Consider the following 19,157-nt stretch of genomic DNA (forward strand, 5'->3'; position numbering starts at 1 on the left):
TGCATTTGTAATAATATAACGTAAAACGTGAAATATTGGCAAAATTTTTTATTTCTTTTATCAAAATTAAATATGCACACAGAGCTATATATTATAAAAAATAAAAAAATAATATACTATAAAATGTTTTAATATTATAAATTATATATATATATATAAAGTTGAAAGTGGATTGATTCTATCACCCACTACCAGAGAGAAAGAGAGAGACGGCAGCTTTATTTTCGCGGCGCATTCGTAGCTTTCTTAGCCGAAACATAAATCCGATTTTCGATTCCTTCTCTATCTCTCTCCCCAATTTTCGGGTTGTCTCAGATTCTCCCATTTCACAAAATAGTCCATCGATCGTTTCTCTCTCTTTCTCTCCCCACTTCTCTCAGCTCGCTCCAGGTACTTCATTGTCTGTAATCTGAATGGTCCATGCATATTCCCCCTTTGATATATTTTTTCCCCTAGTACTCTTCATGGATTTTCGATATGATTCTATTCTCCAGCTTTTGTGTTTCGGTTGAATGGTTCCTTGGTTGGTGTTTGTTTATGGGATGGGATAATTGCTTTAATTTTTCTTTTTCAAATTAAGTTTTTGGTTTTTGTAAATCTTGCTTTCTACTTAAGGAAAGAACCCTTTTTCCATTTTGGAACGAAAACCTTGATAAGGATAAGGAATAAAAATTGCAGCTTTCATAGAAAAAGGATGGCAATTGTGGCCAAGCTTAATTTTGTTAACAAGTTCATAATAAGCATTCTTGTCTATCATATTAGCCAATTTGACTATTAATTCAAGGAATTCTATATTGGTCGTGCAATTACAGCTTGAATTGCTCAATAATTGATGATCAATTTGCGAGTTCTTTTTTATTTGAAGATTTGATCACATCATTTGTAATTTATATGATGACTTAGCTCACCAATTTGCCTTCGTGATATCTAATTAGTTGGATGACTTTTCTTTTTGCAGGTGATCATAATTGTACAACCAAATAGAAAATAGGAATTTGGCACTTAAACGGGAGAGAGAGGGTACTGGTTTGCGGAGGCAATTGAACTTCTGTGAGCTTAGAGTCCTCTCTCACACTCTGTTCATTTATTCAAGACAATACATCCAATGCAGTGCAGCTTTGATTTTTACTGTTGAGATTGGAGAATTCTTGTGGAGGACATTTTGTGAAAGAAAGGGATTGCAACGGACACCATGGGTTCTGTTTGCTGTTGTTTGCATGTTGAGGATTTTGAGGATTATATGAATCCTAACAGTGGTCTGTATAGAAACTGCATGTGTCTCAGTTGCTTTGTACAGAATTTTCTACATGTGGTATGTTTTATTATTCTTCCTATCACAACCCCCAAAATGTTGTCTAATTTTTTCTAATTATGTCCTATGCTTTTAATATTACTGGTTTATATTACCCTTGACTAAGAATGTAACTGAAACTGAAAAGAATATCATTTTGTACGCATGCAAGGATGACCCTTTATTCAATACATGTTTAATTCTTTGCAGTATTTGTTATGAAATACCATGTGCCAGAAGGTATAACTACTGAATGCTACAATAGGATATTGCCTTCTTTTTTTTTTTGTTCTTGGCCTAATGAAGAACATGAAGAAAAACGTGTGATAGATTTGCATATTTGCACTTCAATGAGGGTTCTCAATGAATTTTTCAAAGAAAGGAGCTGTTACTGCTTTAGAGGCTAGGTGATCGCATTGTTCTATGTGATCTATTGGGTTGAATACTATGGTCCTAGGTTTCTGTCCTGGACACCTTTGTTTTTCTTTGGTGTTTACCATGTTAGCAGTGCAATGGTAAGGATTTTTGGAGCAAATAAAGGCACATTTGATAGCTTATACTAATTCTAGAACCTCCATCAGCATCCACTAGTCTTTGTGTGTATATGTATAATGGTCCAAGTCCATTATAGAGTATTAATTTTATGAAGAAGTAATAGTTGATTCTTTTGCTAACATGGATGGAAAAAAGATATCTATTTGGGATTACTGGGTTGATTTGTGTGGACTTTGAACTTATATACTTATCAAACTGAGAGAATTTTTTTCCTGTCTTTCTTTGATATTCACTCTTATGGAGTTCCAACCATTATCTATCTTTTTCTTTTTGGTTTTCTCATTATTTATAGTATTCCTCAATATTTCGAAGAGGGGAAGTGCATGCAGTCCCTTCATCCATCCAGGGGGCAGCTTCTATGACTTCTGCTTCACTGGACAACTCTCTTTCTGACATGTACCATTCTCCTCCAAGGCCCTTACCATATGATGCCGATCCCAGATATTTTCGCTTGCAGTGTGACGGTCTGGTTTCAAGACGTGAGAAGGGCTCAAGTCATTTACATGAAGAATCAGACCGATTGAGAAGTGATAATGATGCTGATTCTGATTCCTTAAGTACAACAGACAAATGGACTGCATCTGCTTGTGAAGAAGGATCCAAAGAACAGTGTGTTAGATCTTCGCTGAAGCTCTCATCAGCAAAAACTTTTGGGATTGGATACATTTATTCATCCATTGAAGATGAGGATTTCTGTCCAACATGCCTTGAAGGTAAAGTTTTTAATTTAGCTACCCAAATTAATTTAGAGTGGAGAAAGCGAATCCATTTAGCCGACCCTAAATTTTTGGGATAAAGGCTTAGTTGAGTTGAGTTGAGTTGAGTTGGCCTTGCAGCCACGAAGCTATCCTAAGGGTGATTGGCCCTTGGCCCCCAGTACTCGTGAAATAGAATGTTTGAACTACAATTCTTGCGGAGGATGTGTGCCATTGTCTTCAAGGCAAAATTAATAAGTAGCTATAAGTTAACTTGTTGCTACCATGGTCCTTCTTTTAATTAGTTTTTTAGTAAAAGAAGATCCATTGGCAATATCTGCTAATTCATAAAACCAAAATCCAGGTTTCCATAATAGCTTCAATTTGAATGCAAGCAAAAACTGTCAATGTTATGAACATGGCAAAATTCTGCTCAACCACAATCATTTTAAACTTCAGACACTGAAAATTTGCCTACCCCTCCATGTATTTAGAAAAGGGTTAAAGTTTTGGCAATTGCCTAATAAGCTGAACAGGAGAGGCACATGAATGAATAGCAAGGTTTCCACTAATTTAAGTTTCTCCCCTAATCCATCGGCTTTCCCTCCCAATAATTGGGGGGCACACTTATTACTTATTAAGAAAGGGGGAAACAGTTAAAAAGCAAAAGTTTAGAAGCAGCTTCAATGAGAAACACAACATTGGCTGTGATAGGGAACTTGATAAGTCAACTTTGAAATTTAGAGTTGTACTCTTTGGGGCTGTAATGCTTGTTAATATCAACTGTTCTAATATGTTTAAGAATTTGCGTTCATGGATTGGAGATATTGAATTTTAAGTTTTCATTGTTTGAAACTTTCTATTCCCTCATGTGCAGAATATACACCAGAGAACCCCAAGATAGTGACTAAATGTTCCCACCATTTCCACCTTGGTTGTATTTATGAATGGATGGAAAGAAGTGACACCTGCCCAGTCTGTGGCAAGGTAACTCCTGCTTTTATTTTTTGTAAGCTTGCTTGTTCAGTTTTGAAGTTTCATCCAGCACATACACATAATTAGTTGCAGAGTGCAAGAGCTTTTATAATGTTTCATTCTATTCTACCTAAAGTTAATTGTACCAATATTCTTCTCATTTCTTTTCATTCTGTTTAAAATCCTCATTTCACATTCTTCCAAATTTTTAATCATGTTAGTTAACAGTTAGTTCTTAAATATGGGAACTAAGAATTATTTTTATTTTTTTGGGGTCCAATATAGAATTAGAGATACTGATTTCTTTATCAGCAGTAATACACACCTTGCTTAATAAGCTTTGGGCCCTATATATTTTATTGCAGCACATCTTTGACTACTTCAGCTTATGTACACAGTTTAGTACCATTTTCATCTATTTTCAACTCATCTCAACTAAACTAAATTTCTTCATTCCAATGAATAGGATCACTTACATAATTATGTTGTGCCATGTTCTGTAGTAGAGCTAAATAAACCTTATTGATGTCAATTCAAATGATGAACTAGAAATTTTTCAGGCACTGTAGGAGTTGACTCCAGATATCATAATTCTCTTTTATCCATGATATTTTCAATTTCAAATTGCTTATTTTACTCTTTATTGTATGTATAATTTTGGGTATGGATGTCTCTGCTCCCCTTTTGGAGTATAGAGGAATGTTTCCTTGTGGTTGAGGTTTATGGAAAACAATGTTTTTCTATATCTGGTTTGGTGGTGAAACATTCTGAAGTTTGTTGACTGTTATATTTTGACCTTGAAGGCATATCTGCATCCACACGCACAAACATGTTTTGATTAGGCATTGTGTTGACTAGTAGGCAGAGAGGAAAATTGATGATGTCCTTTATGGGGTGCAGTATTGTGATTTAAAATTCGATTAGAGAGAATGGTTTGGGAAAAAGCACAATTTCTTGTGCTACACTTTTGTGATGTGTGGTTTCTGTCATGTTGTGTACTCATTCAATGATCTTGTATCATTTTCCTTGTTCTCTTCTTGTGTTTTTATTTATTATTATTTGTTATCATATTTGGTGGACTGTTAGTAATCTGTTTCATTTGGGGTTGTTTTATGCATCACTTTTACTGCATCTGAAGACTTTTGGCATAGCACATGGAGTAAAATCCATGTGGATAATATTGAAGACCTTTGAGGTTTACTCCTCAGTGATATGAAGAAGTTATGGTTTTCCATTACACTGATTGTTATTTTGGCAGCCCAATCCAGATTGAGGGCAACTGGAGACATAATTGATATATTATGGAGTTTGATTAGGTTTATGTTAAATATTTGTATTCTACTAGACCTCTCTTGTTACACAGAGGTTAAATCATATCTAGTGAATTCATGTAAGTCTAGGTTGTATGTCTTGACTCTTGAGAGACTTGGCTCGGTATCAAGTGCTTTGTATACATTGATTGTTCTATAGTGTAAATTGTCTCATATTGATTTTAGGGAAAAGTTAAAAGACATACCCTTTTGGTTTACCCCTTCTTTGCTTAGGGGTAATTAAAAATATATATAAATAGAGATTCGAATGGTATGCTTTTTAACTTTTTACTTTTTTTTAAATCTATTATCCAATTGTCTAGTTATCTACTTGGATAATGTGTTTTATGATTATGTTGAAACATTAGTGCATTACAATATGAGATTTCATAATATTAAATATCATGATTGCTTACACATTGTCACATTTGATGTTCAAAATGTCAGAATCATAGTTGTATGTTTCCTATTCATTTTCTTCTCTTGTTTCCAATGTTTCTTATTCTTTTTATAACATGAAAAATAATAGGAGTGAAGTTGGATATCGTGATTTGCCTAAACTTGCTACTTTGACTGAAGTATTTCCTTTGATTGGCACTTGCAGGTGATGTTATTTGATGAAACGACTTAATCTTTGTTTGTGGGTTTGTGTTATGGATGAAGCCATCAACAACAGGGGAAGAAAGAAAACCATAAGGAGACTTGTAGAGTTCATTGTGAATATTGCAGGTTAAAGTGTTTGTTTTCTATGGTAAATATTGAAAATAGTTAAAAAATGAGGTTTCTTCAAAATGCCCTTCAAACATTTTTCATCAATATGAATGGCAATCTGCTTATAGCTTTGTCAAAACATGGCTTGAGCTTTGGTATGTTTTCTATTTTCAGTCTTAATGCTCTGGTTCATGTTGCCTAGTTTCTTCAGGATTCTAACTGTTTGCAAATAATTAAGAAAACAAAATAGGTCTCAACTGATCTCTTCCTTACTTTGTTTTTTTTTTCTCTGCTGAAAAATAAAATCACAAAAACTATAAAACTCATGATTGATTGATGGCTAGAAACCAGAAAAAAATTATGACTGTTGGAAAAAGGTATAAGGGATTGTCATTGCCCAAAGGGGGAAAAATGGTCACCACCTCTTTTTATCCTACGCATATATATATATATATTAAGGAAACATGATTGCAAAATCTTTTTAAATCCCTTCATTTTAGATGCAACAGAAATTTGTCTTCTATCCTTTGAAATATCAAAGAACAAAAACAAACATATTTTAATAATATAATTTATGTTTCACATACACTGCAAAGCCTACAAAGCCAAATCTCCATTTATTGTAAACTTTGTATTGTTTCGTCCAACATCTAGCATAAACTATACAAGTATAATTCAGGGGATGCACGTACATGTCAACATGTCCCTTTATTATTCCAATACTGCAAAGAGATACTTGGCATAATAAAATAGGGGTTAATAGAGCGGGGCTGTTAATTTGCAGCAGCTTCAAAAGCTCTGAGGAAAACCTCTGGGGGCTGGCCACCGCTCAACTTGTGCTTTCCATTGATCTGCTAAAGATTATACATATGTATAAACCCCAAATGACAGACATATATTTATTTATGGATGTAAACATATACTCATAAAATGGATCTTTTGTTGCATACCTCGTAGTATGGGACCCCTGTCATATTTGCTGAGTACTTCTTGAGGTCATCGTTGACCTTTAAAGAATCATAAAGAGGAAGTTCAGCTCATATATAGAAAGCCACTTATTTGTTTGTAGCCAAGAATAAAAATCGAAGGAATATAATGCAATTAACTAAAAAGTAAAGAGAGAGCTCAGGTTCTAGTTGATTGCTGCAAATATGAACAAGGAAAAAAAAAATTGGGCCACTATTACTGGCAGGATTCAAAACTTTCTTTACCCCAAAATGCAAGGCAAGCATCATGGAAAACTTAAATGTTGCACCATTAAAGTGCCATTAAGAAATTTTTAAAGAAAAAATTTCTTTAATCTTTGAGCATTGATTTGAATAGAGCAACCACAACCTATCGCAGCAAAAATAAAATTTCATAGTTTCATGCTTTCAGCTGCCTTTGTGGCAATCAAAAGGAGCAAAAATAGATGATCATACCTCCTTGAGTCCATTATTGGGATCTTCAAGGAATTCTGCTGCCCCCTCTACCCCAACCTTTGCAGCACATTCCAGAAGAAATTCCCTGCATTGACTCAGGAATGTCAGTGTTTGCCATTTTGGGATTTAAGGATAAATGAAACATTTAAAATGACAGAAGCCTATTGCACCAAGGATGTGGGCAATGGGGAAAGTTTCTTTCACTTTCACAATTATTCTCCAAATTAGGGATCCAAGCCAGTATGGATAATATCCTTACTATGCTACGTGAATATGAATGCACAAGCTTAAGTGATAACAGACCTCATATTAGTATGACATTACAGTTTTCAGCTGTCAGAGAAATGCCTAATTTGCCTTGCAGGAATTGCCTATTTGGATTAACTAATCCAAATGGATGCCTTGCAAAATTGAAAGTAAATATGCCACATGCTCATCTTGATGATTGCCATCCTTCCTGGCAATTTTAGTTGTTAATTTTTAGGAATTGTTCAATTCTGAATAATCCCCTTTCAATTTATTGAATGGTGCACGATAGAGTGTCAGGCCATAGTCAGGTGATTTGGTCTAGCCAGGGTAATGTTAAATACTAACATTTGTCCGCCTAAGTTGATATCCTTAAAGAACAGGACTCAGGATCCAGTTGCAACTCTTTTAGAAAGTCACACCAAACGTTCTGGAAACAATCTCCAGTTGTCCATGGTCATAGGAAAATCTTGGGTAAGCAAATTAGCGAACACATGGTATTGGGACCATACAAAATACGTGAAAAGTGCACAAGAAATAAGAAAACCGCCAGAAATTTCATGATCAAGATGAACATTAATGCTAGTGATCAGGATGGAAATAAAAGTGTTTTCTAAGACATGTATTTACCTATCACCAATGTATTTAGCCTGTGTGAAGTAACCAAGGAACAGCTCCTCTACAAGATTATGTTGCTTATCAAGACCCTGTTGGCCAGCAAAATATATAAGCCTGTGGCTATCTAAAGTATTGCCCCTGTGCATGTCCAAAACGATGTTAATGTCATATCAAAGAAACTCAGCTTAGTTTCTCATATAACAACAGACCATATATCAACAATAAAATGAATTTGAATCTTACGTGAGACCTGATATGTTATATTCCAGACCAAGACCCCTATAAACCTGCAAATGTCCAATTGCATTAGAATGGCTTAATTACATACCAGCCAAAATCAAAGGCCATTGCATATGGTAACACGTGTACATGTAATTTACAAATAAGAAGTAAAAGAGAAAGATGATGATGGTAAAAGAAACCTCTGTCATTCGACCTATAATTCCATCAGTTCGGGATCCAAACTTTTCCCTATAAAACTGCAGCTTATTTACACCTTCTTTAGGGGCTGATGGATTAAGAAAAAACGGATGCCATTTGATCTGGAAACCAAAACAGAAATAAGTTAGCTTGAAACTTAACAGATCAAAAGTAACATATCACAGAGAGAGAGAGCATTGCCGAGAGAGACAGACCTCAAATTCAAATTGATCTTTAGAAGCAGTTATAGCTTTGTCTAAATTTCTCTTTCCAACAAAGCACCATGGGCATACAGTGTCTGAACTGACATCAATTTGAATAAGCTTCTTCCCACTGCTGTTACTGACTGACTGAGTCATGATCGTTGAGTATCTGCTACCTTTCTAAAACAGGCACTAAATCAGGCTCTCCAACAGAAAATCTAAAAGTCATCAGTGTTAAGTTTAAAAATCCATTGAAAGATTTTATGACGATCAAGTCCGAGTTACCGAAAAGTATTGCAAATGGCCACATCATTATGCAGCATGGTGAGGTGCATACTATTACTTACAACTATTGCAATCTATAATAAATAACACAAACTAACAGCTAGTTATTCATGAGATTCTATTCAATCTGCAATTCTGCATCCCATTGGAGCAAAAATGCCTTTTACTTCCTTTTATTTATTTTCTATTTTAACACTGCTTAATGTCTACCAGTTCCATTTCCATTCACGAAAAGAAAAAGAACTGTTGTTTTTTCTTTAAAAAGTTCATGGCAGCAACCTACTAATGAGAAGAACTATTAAATTACTCTCATACCGAACGGTGAGAAGGCCCTTTTGGATACTGGAGGTCCACATTTCTCTTGTACTAAAATCTAAGACAGAATAATTAAACATGATTAAACTTTTGGTGATTGAAGCTTTACCATTTCACATGCTTTATGACTGAGACCTCATTGAATATTTGTCCCTTCAAATGGTAACTAAGATATCAGCCATTGAAGGAGCTCAGAAACTACCCTTACAAATACCATTTTGTTAATCAGACCCAATACAACATTTGTCTTTTTAGGACCCATTGAGAGAAAAGATGGAAACATAAAGCTAATCCAAATAATAAAGCCAAGTCAACAAATTCGCAGCTCCTAGAACCTCTCATTTCTGGCGCCTTAAACAGATTGAAAACAAACAACAAAACAACAAAGGGATTTGCTTTATTTGTCCAGCAATTACAAGAGCAGGCACAAAGATAGCCAACAAAATGCAGAATCAAGAATAACGTGTCAAGAAAATGAATTCAACAAGTCAAGAAAACCTAGAAAACGAAAAACTAAAAGCCAACAGTGAAAAAGAACAAAACTTGATGAGAATTGCAGCACAAGGATAAGGTAAAAACATCAAAAACTGAAAACAAAGAAAGAATTTACAATAAATTAAGGTTTGCTTACCTGAAAGAATATCGAAGCTGGAACTTTGTGAAGAGCTACCAAACGCATTGCCAGTGAGAAATTATAAGGAATGGGATTTGCTTTATAGGATGAAGGTGACGTTGACCATTTCCCTATTTCTTCACCTACCCCAAGCTATAATAAGCAATTATTGATTATATTTATTAACTCAATTATCTCGCACGTCTATCTTTGATAAAAATAAATAAATAAATAATAATAATAATAATAATAATAATAATAAATTTATCACGCACGTTATGCAAGTTCTGAACTAATTAATTTTATTAAATATTTTTATAATTCTTTAAAAAAATATTTATAATTATATTATTTTTTATTTATTTCCTCTATAATTAAGTCCTGCTATTGAAGAAAAAAAAAATCAACAATTGTCTGGGCCCGAGCATGGGTCTAGAAGCTTCAGGGGGACAGAGCCAGAGCCTAACAGTTGATTTGGACATTGACCCAACCCAACTCCCAATTTCTTGGAATCTTACGAGTAGTCTCAGATGTAGTGACGAGTCACACGTTTTCATTATATAATTTCTCCTCCGAGTCCCGTGTCATCAAATAACTAAGAGACACCACAATTAATTATTTTCTCGAGAAATTCAATGCACTCAAACCTTGTATTCTCCGATTACTGTACCAGAAAAAAGTATTTATCCGATTAAAAATAAAAGGTATGCAATATGCGTTCGCAGATTCATATATGCACCGAGGTCCTCGTAGACCATCATTTGATATCAGTCAACTTTCTTTGATTTTCTTTCAATTTTCCTAGCAAACAAACATATAAACATAGCATTACCAATTGAAAATTCGATATCTTTATGTTAAGATCTTTAATGTGCGAACAAAACTGTGAATTCCAACTCCAATTTGACTCAGAATAGATTTGATTTCCATTTGAATTATCCTTCAATCTCATTTCATTTTTTATCTGTAGAACCATTTGAATTATCCTTCAATCTCATTTCATTTTTTATCTGTAGATCTTACTGTAAAAGTTCATTAGGCACGGAAACGAAATCATACAATCACAATCGTACTGTATAAGAGATGTCTAGCATGCTGATGCTTTTTTGTTTAATTAAAATAATAAAAAGCAGAAAAAAAGTTCCGGCTTATTATAATTTTCCAAAATTTTCACGTTGTTTTTATAACTGATGTTATTTTTAGTAAAAATATTAGAATACATCTATTATAAGTTCGACGTGAGCTCCATGTGTAACTATGCACAAGTCTATTTTGTTTCTCCCTTTCTTTCAGATAAATTTCTTATCATTATTACCGCCATCCCATTGAAAAACAGTTCAGTAATCAAATGATAGAAGAATTTAAATCTTGACAGTTTTATCCCCTTAAATTCAGAATTTTTGTTGTGGTAAGAGTTGAGTAGACTTGAAATATATAGTTCACATATTAACTACATTATTCTAGTTCATCTCCACAGTTTTTCTTACTACATCAATGGCAGCAAAATGAAGTGATACAGTATTCCATTTAAATACTTAATCATACTTTCTCAGGTCTTTATATTAACTTTCTATTCATTGACATGACGAAGCATCCAAGGTGGTATCTGAATTGTATTGGGCTGAATCTGAGCTATAGCCTCCTCATCTTCGTTCATGAATTCTCTAGTCTGGAGAGTGCCACTGGCAGTGTAGCACATCATCAAGAAAATTAATGTTAGCCCTAGCCGAATACTGTTCAACACAATGGGCAAGATTAAATAAAGTTGTTTTTATTTATTTATTGAAACATGGATTGAACATTATCTTTAATCTATCATATGCAGGGAGAGAGAGAGAGACGATACCCAATAGTTAGAGATGGAAGTGATTGCATTGGTGGTGGTGGAGGCGGTGGCATGAAGGAGGTTTGATTCTGGCCAAGATTTTGTTGCTCCCAGTTTGCTTGCTCAGCCATTGTCTTCTCATTTTCCTTGACCTAAATGTTTTGTTGCCAAGAAATTAGCTATCATTGTCAATGCAGTGCAGTTATGGAAATTTGGAAGGCAAAATGCAAAGGTAAGTGCCTTTTACCTTTTTGCTCAACATGTTGTTTTGCTCATGCAATGCTCTTTCCTGCAATGAACTTTAATATCAGGAGAATGACATGTACTAATTGTAGGTTAATTTTGCTAATTCTTTCTTTATTTCAGTTGTTGTTTTGATGAGTTTCTAATTAGGGTTTGAAATCATAATCCCACAGCCCCAAAGACAGATAGCATTAAGAGAAAGGTCATTGGTTACTTCATGGTAATTGCCAACATGGACAAGCTAGGTACTCATTTGTGTTCAAAATGAATCAAAAGCAAGAAATATTACCTTCTTCTGCAGCTCTGAAATGGATTGATTGTAGAGTTGATTCTGCAATAATTCCAGGTTGATATTTTATACAGTAGACATTTAACTTGCAATGGTTCATAAAACTTTGAAATCAGGTTAAATAATTCACCTTTCTTGCGCGAACGCGCTTAAGACCATTATCAATCTGTTGCTCCAGGTGTTGGAGTTCTCTTAGACTCATGGGATCCAAATCTTCTCCTGCAAGGTTCCTAAATGATAATGTGAAATATGTCAGATTATTCCGTTAATTATAGATAATCAGCCAAATACAAAATTCACATGGAATAACATTAGTACCTTAGGCTTCTTTCCAAGATCTCAATCCTAGTCATGAGCTTAGGGCATTCCAAAGACCAATTTCCCTAACATTTATAAAAAAAACTTTATAAATGCATTCATGCTTGGCTTATGAGAACCTAACAAAGGGCGTCTATTTCACCCTTCTGCAAGCACAGTACTATATAAAAGCCCTGCAAGCAGAGTTTAATCAATATGTAACCTCTGAAAATCATCAGGACAATACCTGCTGTTCAGAGTCATTAGCAACTTGTCGTTCTGTAAATGAGCATCTTTCATATCTTTCCAGGATCCTTTCCATGCTGCCACAAAAGAAAAAGTTCTAAATAAGCTCAACAAAACCATGCGTACGCGAACTGGTCCTGGGGCTTTCAAGTGTGACAATCAAAAGTAATGGGAAAGTGATTCATTTCATTAGAAAGTGTAGCCAAACTGGCATTTCAATCTCCAAAAAGAGCATGGGATCCTCCTTCACTCTACACTTTTTCCTATCAATAACGTGATAATAATTTCAAATAATGGATGCGCATTTTTTATTATTCTTGAATTACAAAATAAAAACTAGTCCTCAATGAGAAAAATTTCAAAATACAGTTGTTGCATCTACAAAGGTAGCATTAGAACCATTAATCATGATAAATCCCATCATAATTAATGATCAAAGTGTATTTATTATACATATAATGGACATTTCTCTAATATATACATTTTTTAAAATGCAATCATAAGTTTTTTCAATATTTTTGTAAATTTAGACTTTTATTTATATTCACTTCAACCAATGCTAACAATTTGTATGCTACTTTCTTTTTTTTATCCTTCTTTTCTTTAGTAAAATTAAAATCATGAAATTTAAGTAATGAATAACTATTTAGATTTTAAATCGATTCAGTAAACTCATAATATAATTTTCTGTAACTACTACTTGTCAATGTCATCATCTTATTAAAATAGTAACACTCCAGCTTTAATTAATTAATTAATTAATTTTTTGGGTTGATTAGACTCTAATTAGATTCAGACTCCATATCTCACAGCTATGGAGACAGTACTAATACTCTAAATCAAAATTATTGGCCTCCCATTCCGTAGAGTATTGATAAAAACAAAATATGTAGGTTTAAATAGTAGCACTTCAGCTCGAAGAAAAATAGTTATTGATGGTAAAAAGAAAAATGGACATAAATATAACCTATGTCTGCAAGGTGGTGGAAATATCACCTATGGATGAAATTTTAAAGAAGGGAGAAAGAAAAATAGTTTGTCAAGTGTATGGTAACAAAGAAATAGGAGAAAGATTGAGAATATTAACCTAAAATCACCAGTGCCTTGGCATGAGAGTAATTGTATAAGATGTAGAGAACTTGGTAGGATAGCCAAAACCTATTTATGAGAACATAAACATGTGATATTGAAGGGAGAGACTAGAGAGCCAACCCCTTCTTCACTAGTCCAACACTAACACTAAGAGAAAATCTGAACTCAATAAGTTGGTAATTTTGTCTCATATGCCATAGATTCAATTTGCTTCTATGGCTATAGAAATACGAATCAAAACAATCGAAAATTTTAAAGAATATATAGGGCTTGTTTGGCATTGCTGTTAAAACTGCTGTTGAGAAAATAACTTTTTTAAATACACTAGTTAGAGAGTGTTAAAAAATAATTAAAAATTAAATTTGATCAGTTTTAGTCATAAAAATACTAAAATAAAAAAATAACTTTTTTCAAACTGTTTTTCTCAACAGCATCTAAAATAATACTTTTATTCAAAAAAACAGTTTCAGACTCTGAAACTCAATGCCAAACAGGGCTATAATGGTTGTTAGAATTTCAATTCTTTTTCTTTTATATTACATATACGTATTCAATCACTGAATTATTAGTTTAACAATTTGAATTTAGAAACATAGACAGTGAAGGCTTTTTGATTTAAATTTTTTTAAAAAAATAATGCTGGAATTACAAATTTAAATAAATTAAGCTTTGATTATTTTATAACTCTATAATTATTCTAATATATTTAATATTCTCTTTCCATTATACTATATATTAGTGTATATTACTTAATTCAAATAATTTATTAATTTTACAGCAAAATTTTCCAAATAAGCAATTCTTAATCTTATTCATTATAAAAAAATAAAAATCAAAATCAAAATCAAAATAAAATAAGTCTTAATTAATAACTTAAATTTCACATAGATCAAGCTTGACCCTAACTCATTTAACAAGTTCTAAAATATCAATGAGTTTTGCTTGCAGATTTATGTGAACAAATTTAAATGATCTTTTATATTTTGAGCTAAACAATACACAAATCATGAACAATAAAAAAACCATTTTACACCCTAGTTAGAACTTAGGACAAATTAATCTTAATATATGTTATCATAATAATTACAACAACAAGAAGGCATCGTAATAATGGCATCAAAGTTGACTCTTTAATATTATGTTCCTGACTAGCTCTATTGAGCACCATCCTTCTGAGAGTTGAATTAATAGCACTAAATTTTTTCAAGAATGGATTTCTAAAAATATGCTAAAACCCAATTGTGTTGTACTCATTGCTTCCAAAGAACATAGGCTGTATCATCTTGGACCACAATACAGCATCCATCCATCTTTGTTTCTTGCTGTTGATTGCCTCTTTTTTTCATTATTATTTTTTTTGGTGTGAGTTGAACAGCCATAATTTAAGTAAAATCAGAGCAATCATCCTCATATACATCATTTATTTTGGGAAAGTGTGATAGTGGAGACCATAGGCAACATTCTAAGTATAGCTCTATAATGTTTCACCATAATCAAGTAGCTTGGCTTATTTTCTGAATGTTTTGTTTCTTTCATTTTTTTTTTTTTTTTTTTTTTTTTGCTCTCTAAATTTCTTAAACCTGTGGCACCTTATACCTGTAACCTATGTCTCTACGCCCACAATGTGTGGCTATGAAGAATCACATGCCTACCCAAGATTGGTGTTTTGTCTTAGGCTTTTTATAGACTTAATGATTTTTTTTTTTTAATCTTAGATGAGTTATACAATAAAAGTAACTCTATCGCCTTCTTTTATATATATGCACACATATGCATATATAATGTTTTAGTTATAATAGCAATATTGAAAAACATGTAAGAAATTAAACAGAGTAGAGATATGCACCTTATATGCTAAAGACAACAAAAATAACAAATGGAAACAATATATAAAAATGCCATCCCTATATTAAGTTAAACAGCATAATTTGCTAAATCTTAATCCAATAATTACTGTCAGAACTGCAAATGATGCTTGAGATGATTTGCATCATTAAAAAAGTACTTCAACTAGTTAGCCCTAATTAACTAGCTATTTCAAGAATCTCATTCCCTAATTAAAAAGGCCAAGAAATTACTAAAAGAGGAAGAAACATCGACCCTCAAAGTTATCTAATCAACCTCAACATTAATGACAAAAAATCCCTTAAACTTAGCACTAACTATTGTGATTTTGTTAAAATAGTGGTTGTCCACAGCCTAGTGGAAGATCTTTGTGGAAATCTTAAATAACTACCTCCCAAACATTGGTGTTTATATCATTGAAGGAGAGCATGCTCCTAGATGCACCAACAACAATGAATCCCAATGTTCTAAGATTACAAAACAGATGTAAAAAGCACCAAGCCCCATGACACAAAGCTCTATGACTAGGAGTAGGTCCCTTGATAGGCCCATGCTACTGAACACTCAGTAGCTCGTTTTGATTTATTAATCCAAGTACCACCACCGTCAACATAGACAAGTTCTTAACCTGATGAGCTAAGTCGTTGTAAACATTAGTATTGGCAGTGAATGCATATGCAGTGATATAAATATTAAATCTTCAAAAATTCACGTATATAATTGAAGCTTCTACTGATTGTGAGAGAAATTGATGCGGTGTAGTACTTCGACAGCTATCTATACAGAGAAAACAAAATTGACCCGTTTGAACAAGAAAAGGGAAGGGAAGATAAGCTATATAAATATGTCTAAGAACAAGGAGAGTGTACAGTTAATAGTCTGGCCTGCAGACTAGAAAAGAGAAACTACTGACATGAAAGCTTACAGCCATAGGTAGGGATGATTTTTAGCGTAATGCAGGTCTTGAAACAGTACAAATAAAAATAAAAAAGGAGAGAGAAAAAAAATGCACAGATGCAATCAAAACAGCCATAACCCATAAGCAAAAAGAAATCAAAAAACAGATACATGCAGTAAAAGAGTGAAGCAAAGAAGAAAAAAGTAATACCTTGAATCAGTAGAGTACTCAAAGAGCTTCCCTTTGGTTGAGAAAACAATCAAAGCAACTTCAGCATCACAAAGAACTGAGATCTCATGAGCTTTCTTTAGGAGACCAGTCCTTCTCTTCGAAAAAGTCACTTGCCTGCTAATCTTGTTCTCGATCCGCTTGAGCTGAACCCTACCTCTCCCCATTTCTCACTCGTTTCTTGAATTAAAGCAAAATTAAGCAACAAAGAAAAGAAAAGAAAAGAAAAGAAAAGAAAATATATTCAAGGAACCCTACATAGCCAAATTTGGAGGTTCATTGCAAGAAGAGGAAGCATAGAAATGAAAAAAGAATTATGATAAGGTATTATGGGAAAGTTTCTATTTTTGTGTTTGTGAGGTTTTCTTGTTATTGTATGAAGCAAAGGTGTGGAGTGGTGTATATATGGGAAAAGAAAGGAATAGGAAAGGAGAGTGTATATTTATTTTTTAATTATTATTTGGGGAAATGAAGAAATGGGGTTTGCTGTGAGTGGTTTGGAAAACAGGAGTGGTTTTCAAAGGGATGTTCTGTCGATGTGGGATTGGAGGAGAGACTGGGAAGTTGGTTAGAGTCTCGTTTTAGAGCCACAGGCTTAAAGTAGAGAAGGGGTGTCCGTGCATGATCTAGTCGTGTCAGGGCTGTGTAGTGGGACTCCGAACTTTGCAGGTTCCAGCTGCCGTGGAGGCCTCTCTTTATTATGTTGTTTCATGTTTGTGTATGGTGACGGCGTTTGTGTGCTTTGATTTTACTATTTCCACTCTCTTCTGCATATCACTCTACTTCTTCCATTGGCAATTACTACTTCTTGTCTTCACTCGTACACTGGGCATGGACAAGACATTTTGGCCCAGTCTGGCATTAAATTTCAGAATTTTTATATTATTTTTATAATTGTATATTTAAAATATATAGCAAATTTAATTTCTAATTAATTTACAATATTCTCGCGCTCATATATTTAAGAAAATATTTTCTTTAACAAGAAGCAAAATAAAAAATTATTTTATTATTTTCATGATTAAAATTATCAAATTTGTTTTAATCAATTTTGTATACTTTAATCAATTTATTTTAATAATATTTTTTCAATAATAATTGTAATAGTAAAGCTAAATATATGCCAACTCAGAGATTATATATCTCTTAAATGTTAAAGGTGTGTTAAAAGAGAAATAAAAGATAATAATGATGAAATAATTTTTTTTATGTTTAAATATGTAAAAAAATAAGCAGAAGATTAATATTTTATTTTAATATTTATAAATTTTATATTTATAAATTAATTTAATCAAATATTTTATTATATTATACTTATTATTTTTCATCATTTTAATAATAAATATGCTTATAAATTATTTTTTACCAAACACGTCAACTATTTATTAATCACTTATAAACACTTTAACTAAATAAGTAACTGCTTAAAATTTTAAATATTTATAAACTCAAATTAACTTATAAATATTAGATTCTTATAAGCTGATTTTCATAAGTTGAATCAAATACACTCTTTTAATATATATCAATTTTATCTAACATAAATAAGTTTAATATTTATTTGTTATATCAAATTTTAAATACTTTTACCATTTATTTAATGTACGCAAAATATAGTGGCCATTGTGAATGCATCACATACATTACCTTTGCAAAATGTTGGTTGATAAATATGTGTATTTCAATTTTATAAAGATTTTATTATGGTCAATATCATCGGTTTGCTTAGCGAATCAGGAAGTATTACTATTAAAAATTGAGATCCATATCTTTGGTAAGTACTCTAATTTTAATTTCAACACAAGTATGATGAGATTCCTCTAAACAGATAGATATATATATATATATATATATATATATATATATATATTCAACAAAAGTTATTTAAAATTTATCTAATTTTTGTCAATCAAAATTTAAATTCTATTTATCAATTTGGTTATAGTTATCATTGAAAAATAAAAAAATTACCACTTTTATTGATTCCCATAATTGTATTTTTATAACTACTGAATATCAAATAATAATGAGATTTTATGGTAACGAGGAGAAAAAGTGTGCAACTAAAACCATCTGATTTGATCAAATTACTAAGAATTTTGATGCATGATGGATATCAAAATGAAGTTTGGTTGGATTAGCTAGAAAATGGAGTGAAAGAATATATCGAACAATAATTAGATAAAATTGCAATGAGTTTTCAGAATTTCAAGAAATTTGGATAATATTTTTTGTATATTTTGAAATTTCAGATAAAATTAAAAATATTAAATAAAATTATAAAGTTTTATTTTTTTTAAAAAAAAATTATAAAGGGATTATGGTGTTTTTATTTTCTTGCTTTTGTAATTGATATAACAGGTGAAAGAGTCTAATATATAAGGGTTCTTATTTATTCATAATTTTTTTTTAGAACTTGTTTATCCATAATTAAAACAAGTAATAATACATATAATTCAACCAGAATCCTGAAAAATGCAAATGAAGCAAGTTTGATGATGGAGTAGTGTTTTGTTGAAAGAGAAGCAAAGATGTG

General features: G+C 32.3%; 3 protein-coding genes across 7 annotated transcripts; 1 reads left to right on the forward strand and 2 right to left on the reverse strand.

The window, feature by feature from the left end:
• The first annotated feature begins 160 nt into the window (after window positions 1-160).
• On the forward strand, window positions 161-5,695 carry LOC110672341 (E3 ubiquitin-protein ligase At3g02290). The gene is made up of 5 exons (XM_021835095.2): window positions 161-390; window positions 959-1,312; window positions 2,139-2,559; window positions 3,419-3,528; window positions 5,431-5,695. Exons 2-5 carry the CDS (start codon window positions 1,193-1,195, stop codon window positions 5,455-5,457), a joined length of 678 nt encoding a protein of 225 aa, XP_021690787.2. The 5' UTR covers window positions 161-390; window positions 959-1,192; the 3' UTR covers window positions 5,458-5,695.
• A 377-nt stretch (window positions 5,696-6,072) lies between these two features.
• LOC110672333 (uncharacterized) lies at window positions 6,073-9,830 on the reverse strand. Of its 4 annotated transcripts, none has more exons than XM_058138310.1 (8): window positions 9,677-9,830; window positions 8,458-8,625; window positions 8,245-8,364; window positions 8,066-8,109; window positions 7,835-7,960; window positions 6,959-7,043; window positions 6,488-6,544; window positions 6,073-6,388 (listed from the first exon to the last, which is right to left on the reverse strand). In XM_058138310.1, exons 1-8 carry the CDS (start codon window positions 9,722-9,724, stop codon window positions 6,311-6,313), a joined length of 726 nt encoding a protein of 241 aa, XP_057994293.1. In that variant the 5' UTR covers window positions 9,725-9,830; the 3' UTR covers window positions 6,073-6,310. The 4 variants fall into 4 exon arrangements, with proteins under 4 accessions (XP_057994293.1, XP_057994292.1, XP_057994294.1 ...); XM_058138309.1 differs by having other exon boundaries at window positions 6,073-6,391; XM_058138311.1 differs by having other exon boundaries at window positions 6,073-6,391; window positions 8,458-8,621; window positions 9,677-9,824.
• A 1,248-nt stretch (window positions 9,831-11,078) lies between these two features.
• LOC110672382 (agamous-like MADS-box protein FUL-L) lies at window positions 11,079-17,280 on the reverse strand. Of its 2 annotated transcripts, none has more exons than XM_021835150.2 (8): window positions 16,604-17,280; window positions 12,560-12,635; window positions 12,334-12,398; window positions 12,146-12,245; window positions 12,016-12,057; window positions 11,731-11,772; window positions 11,505-11,635; window positions 11,079-11,391 (listed from the first exon to the last, which is right to left on the reverse strand). In XM_021835150.2, the coding sequence occupies exons 1-8, from the start codon at window positions 16,786-16,788 to the stop codon at window positions 11,229-11,231; spliced, it is 804 nt and encodes a 267-aa protein (XP_021690842.2). In that variant the 5' UTR covers window positions 16,789-17,280; the 3' UTR covers window positions 11,079-11,228. The 2 variants fall into 2 exon arrangements, with proteins under 2 accessions (XP_021690842.2, XP_021690843.2); XM_021835151.2 differs by having other exon boundaries at window positions 11,079-11,346; window positions 16,604-17,275.
• Between the last annotated feature and the right edge of the window lie 1,877 nt (window positions 17,281-19,157).

The sequence above is a fragment of the Hevea brasiliensis genome, chromosome 16 (genome assembly GCF_030052815.1).
Source record: "Hevea brasiliensis isolate MT/VB/25A 57/8 chromosome 16, ASM3005281v1, whole genome shotgun sequence".
Lineage (NCBI taxonomy): Eukaryota > Viridiplantae > Streptophyta > Magnoliopsida > Malpighiales > Euphorbiaceae > Hevea > Hevea brasiliensis.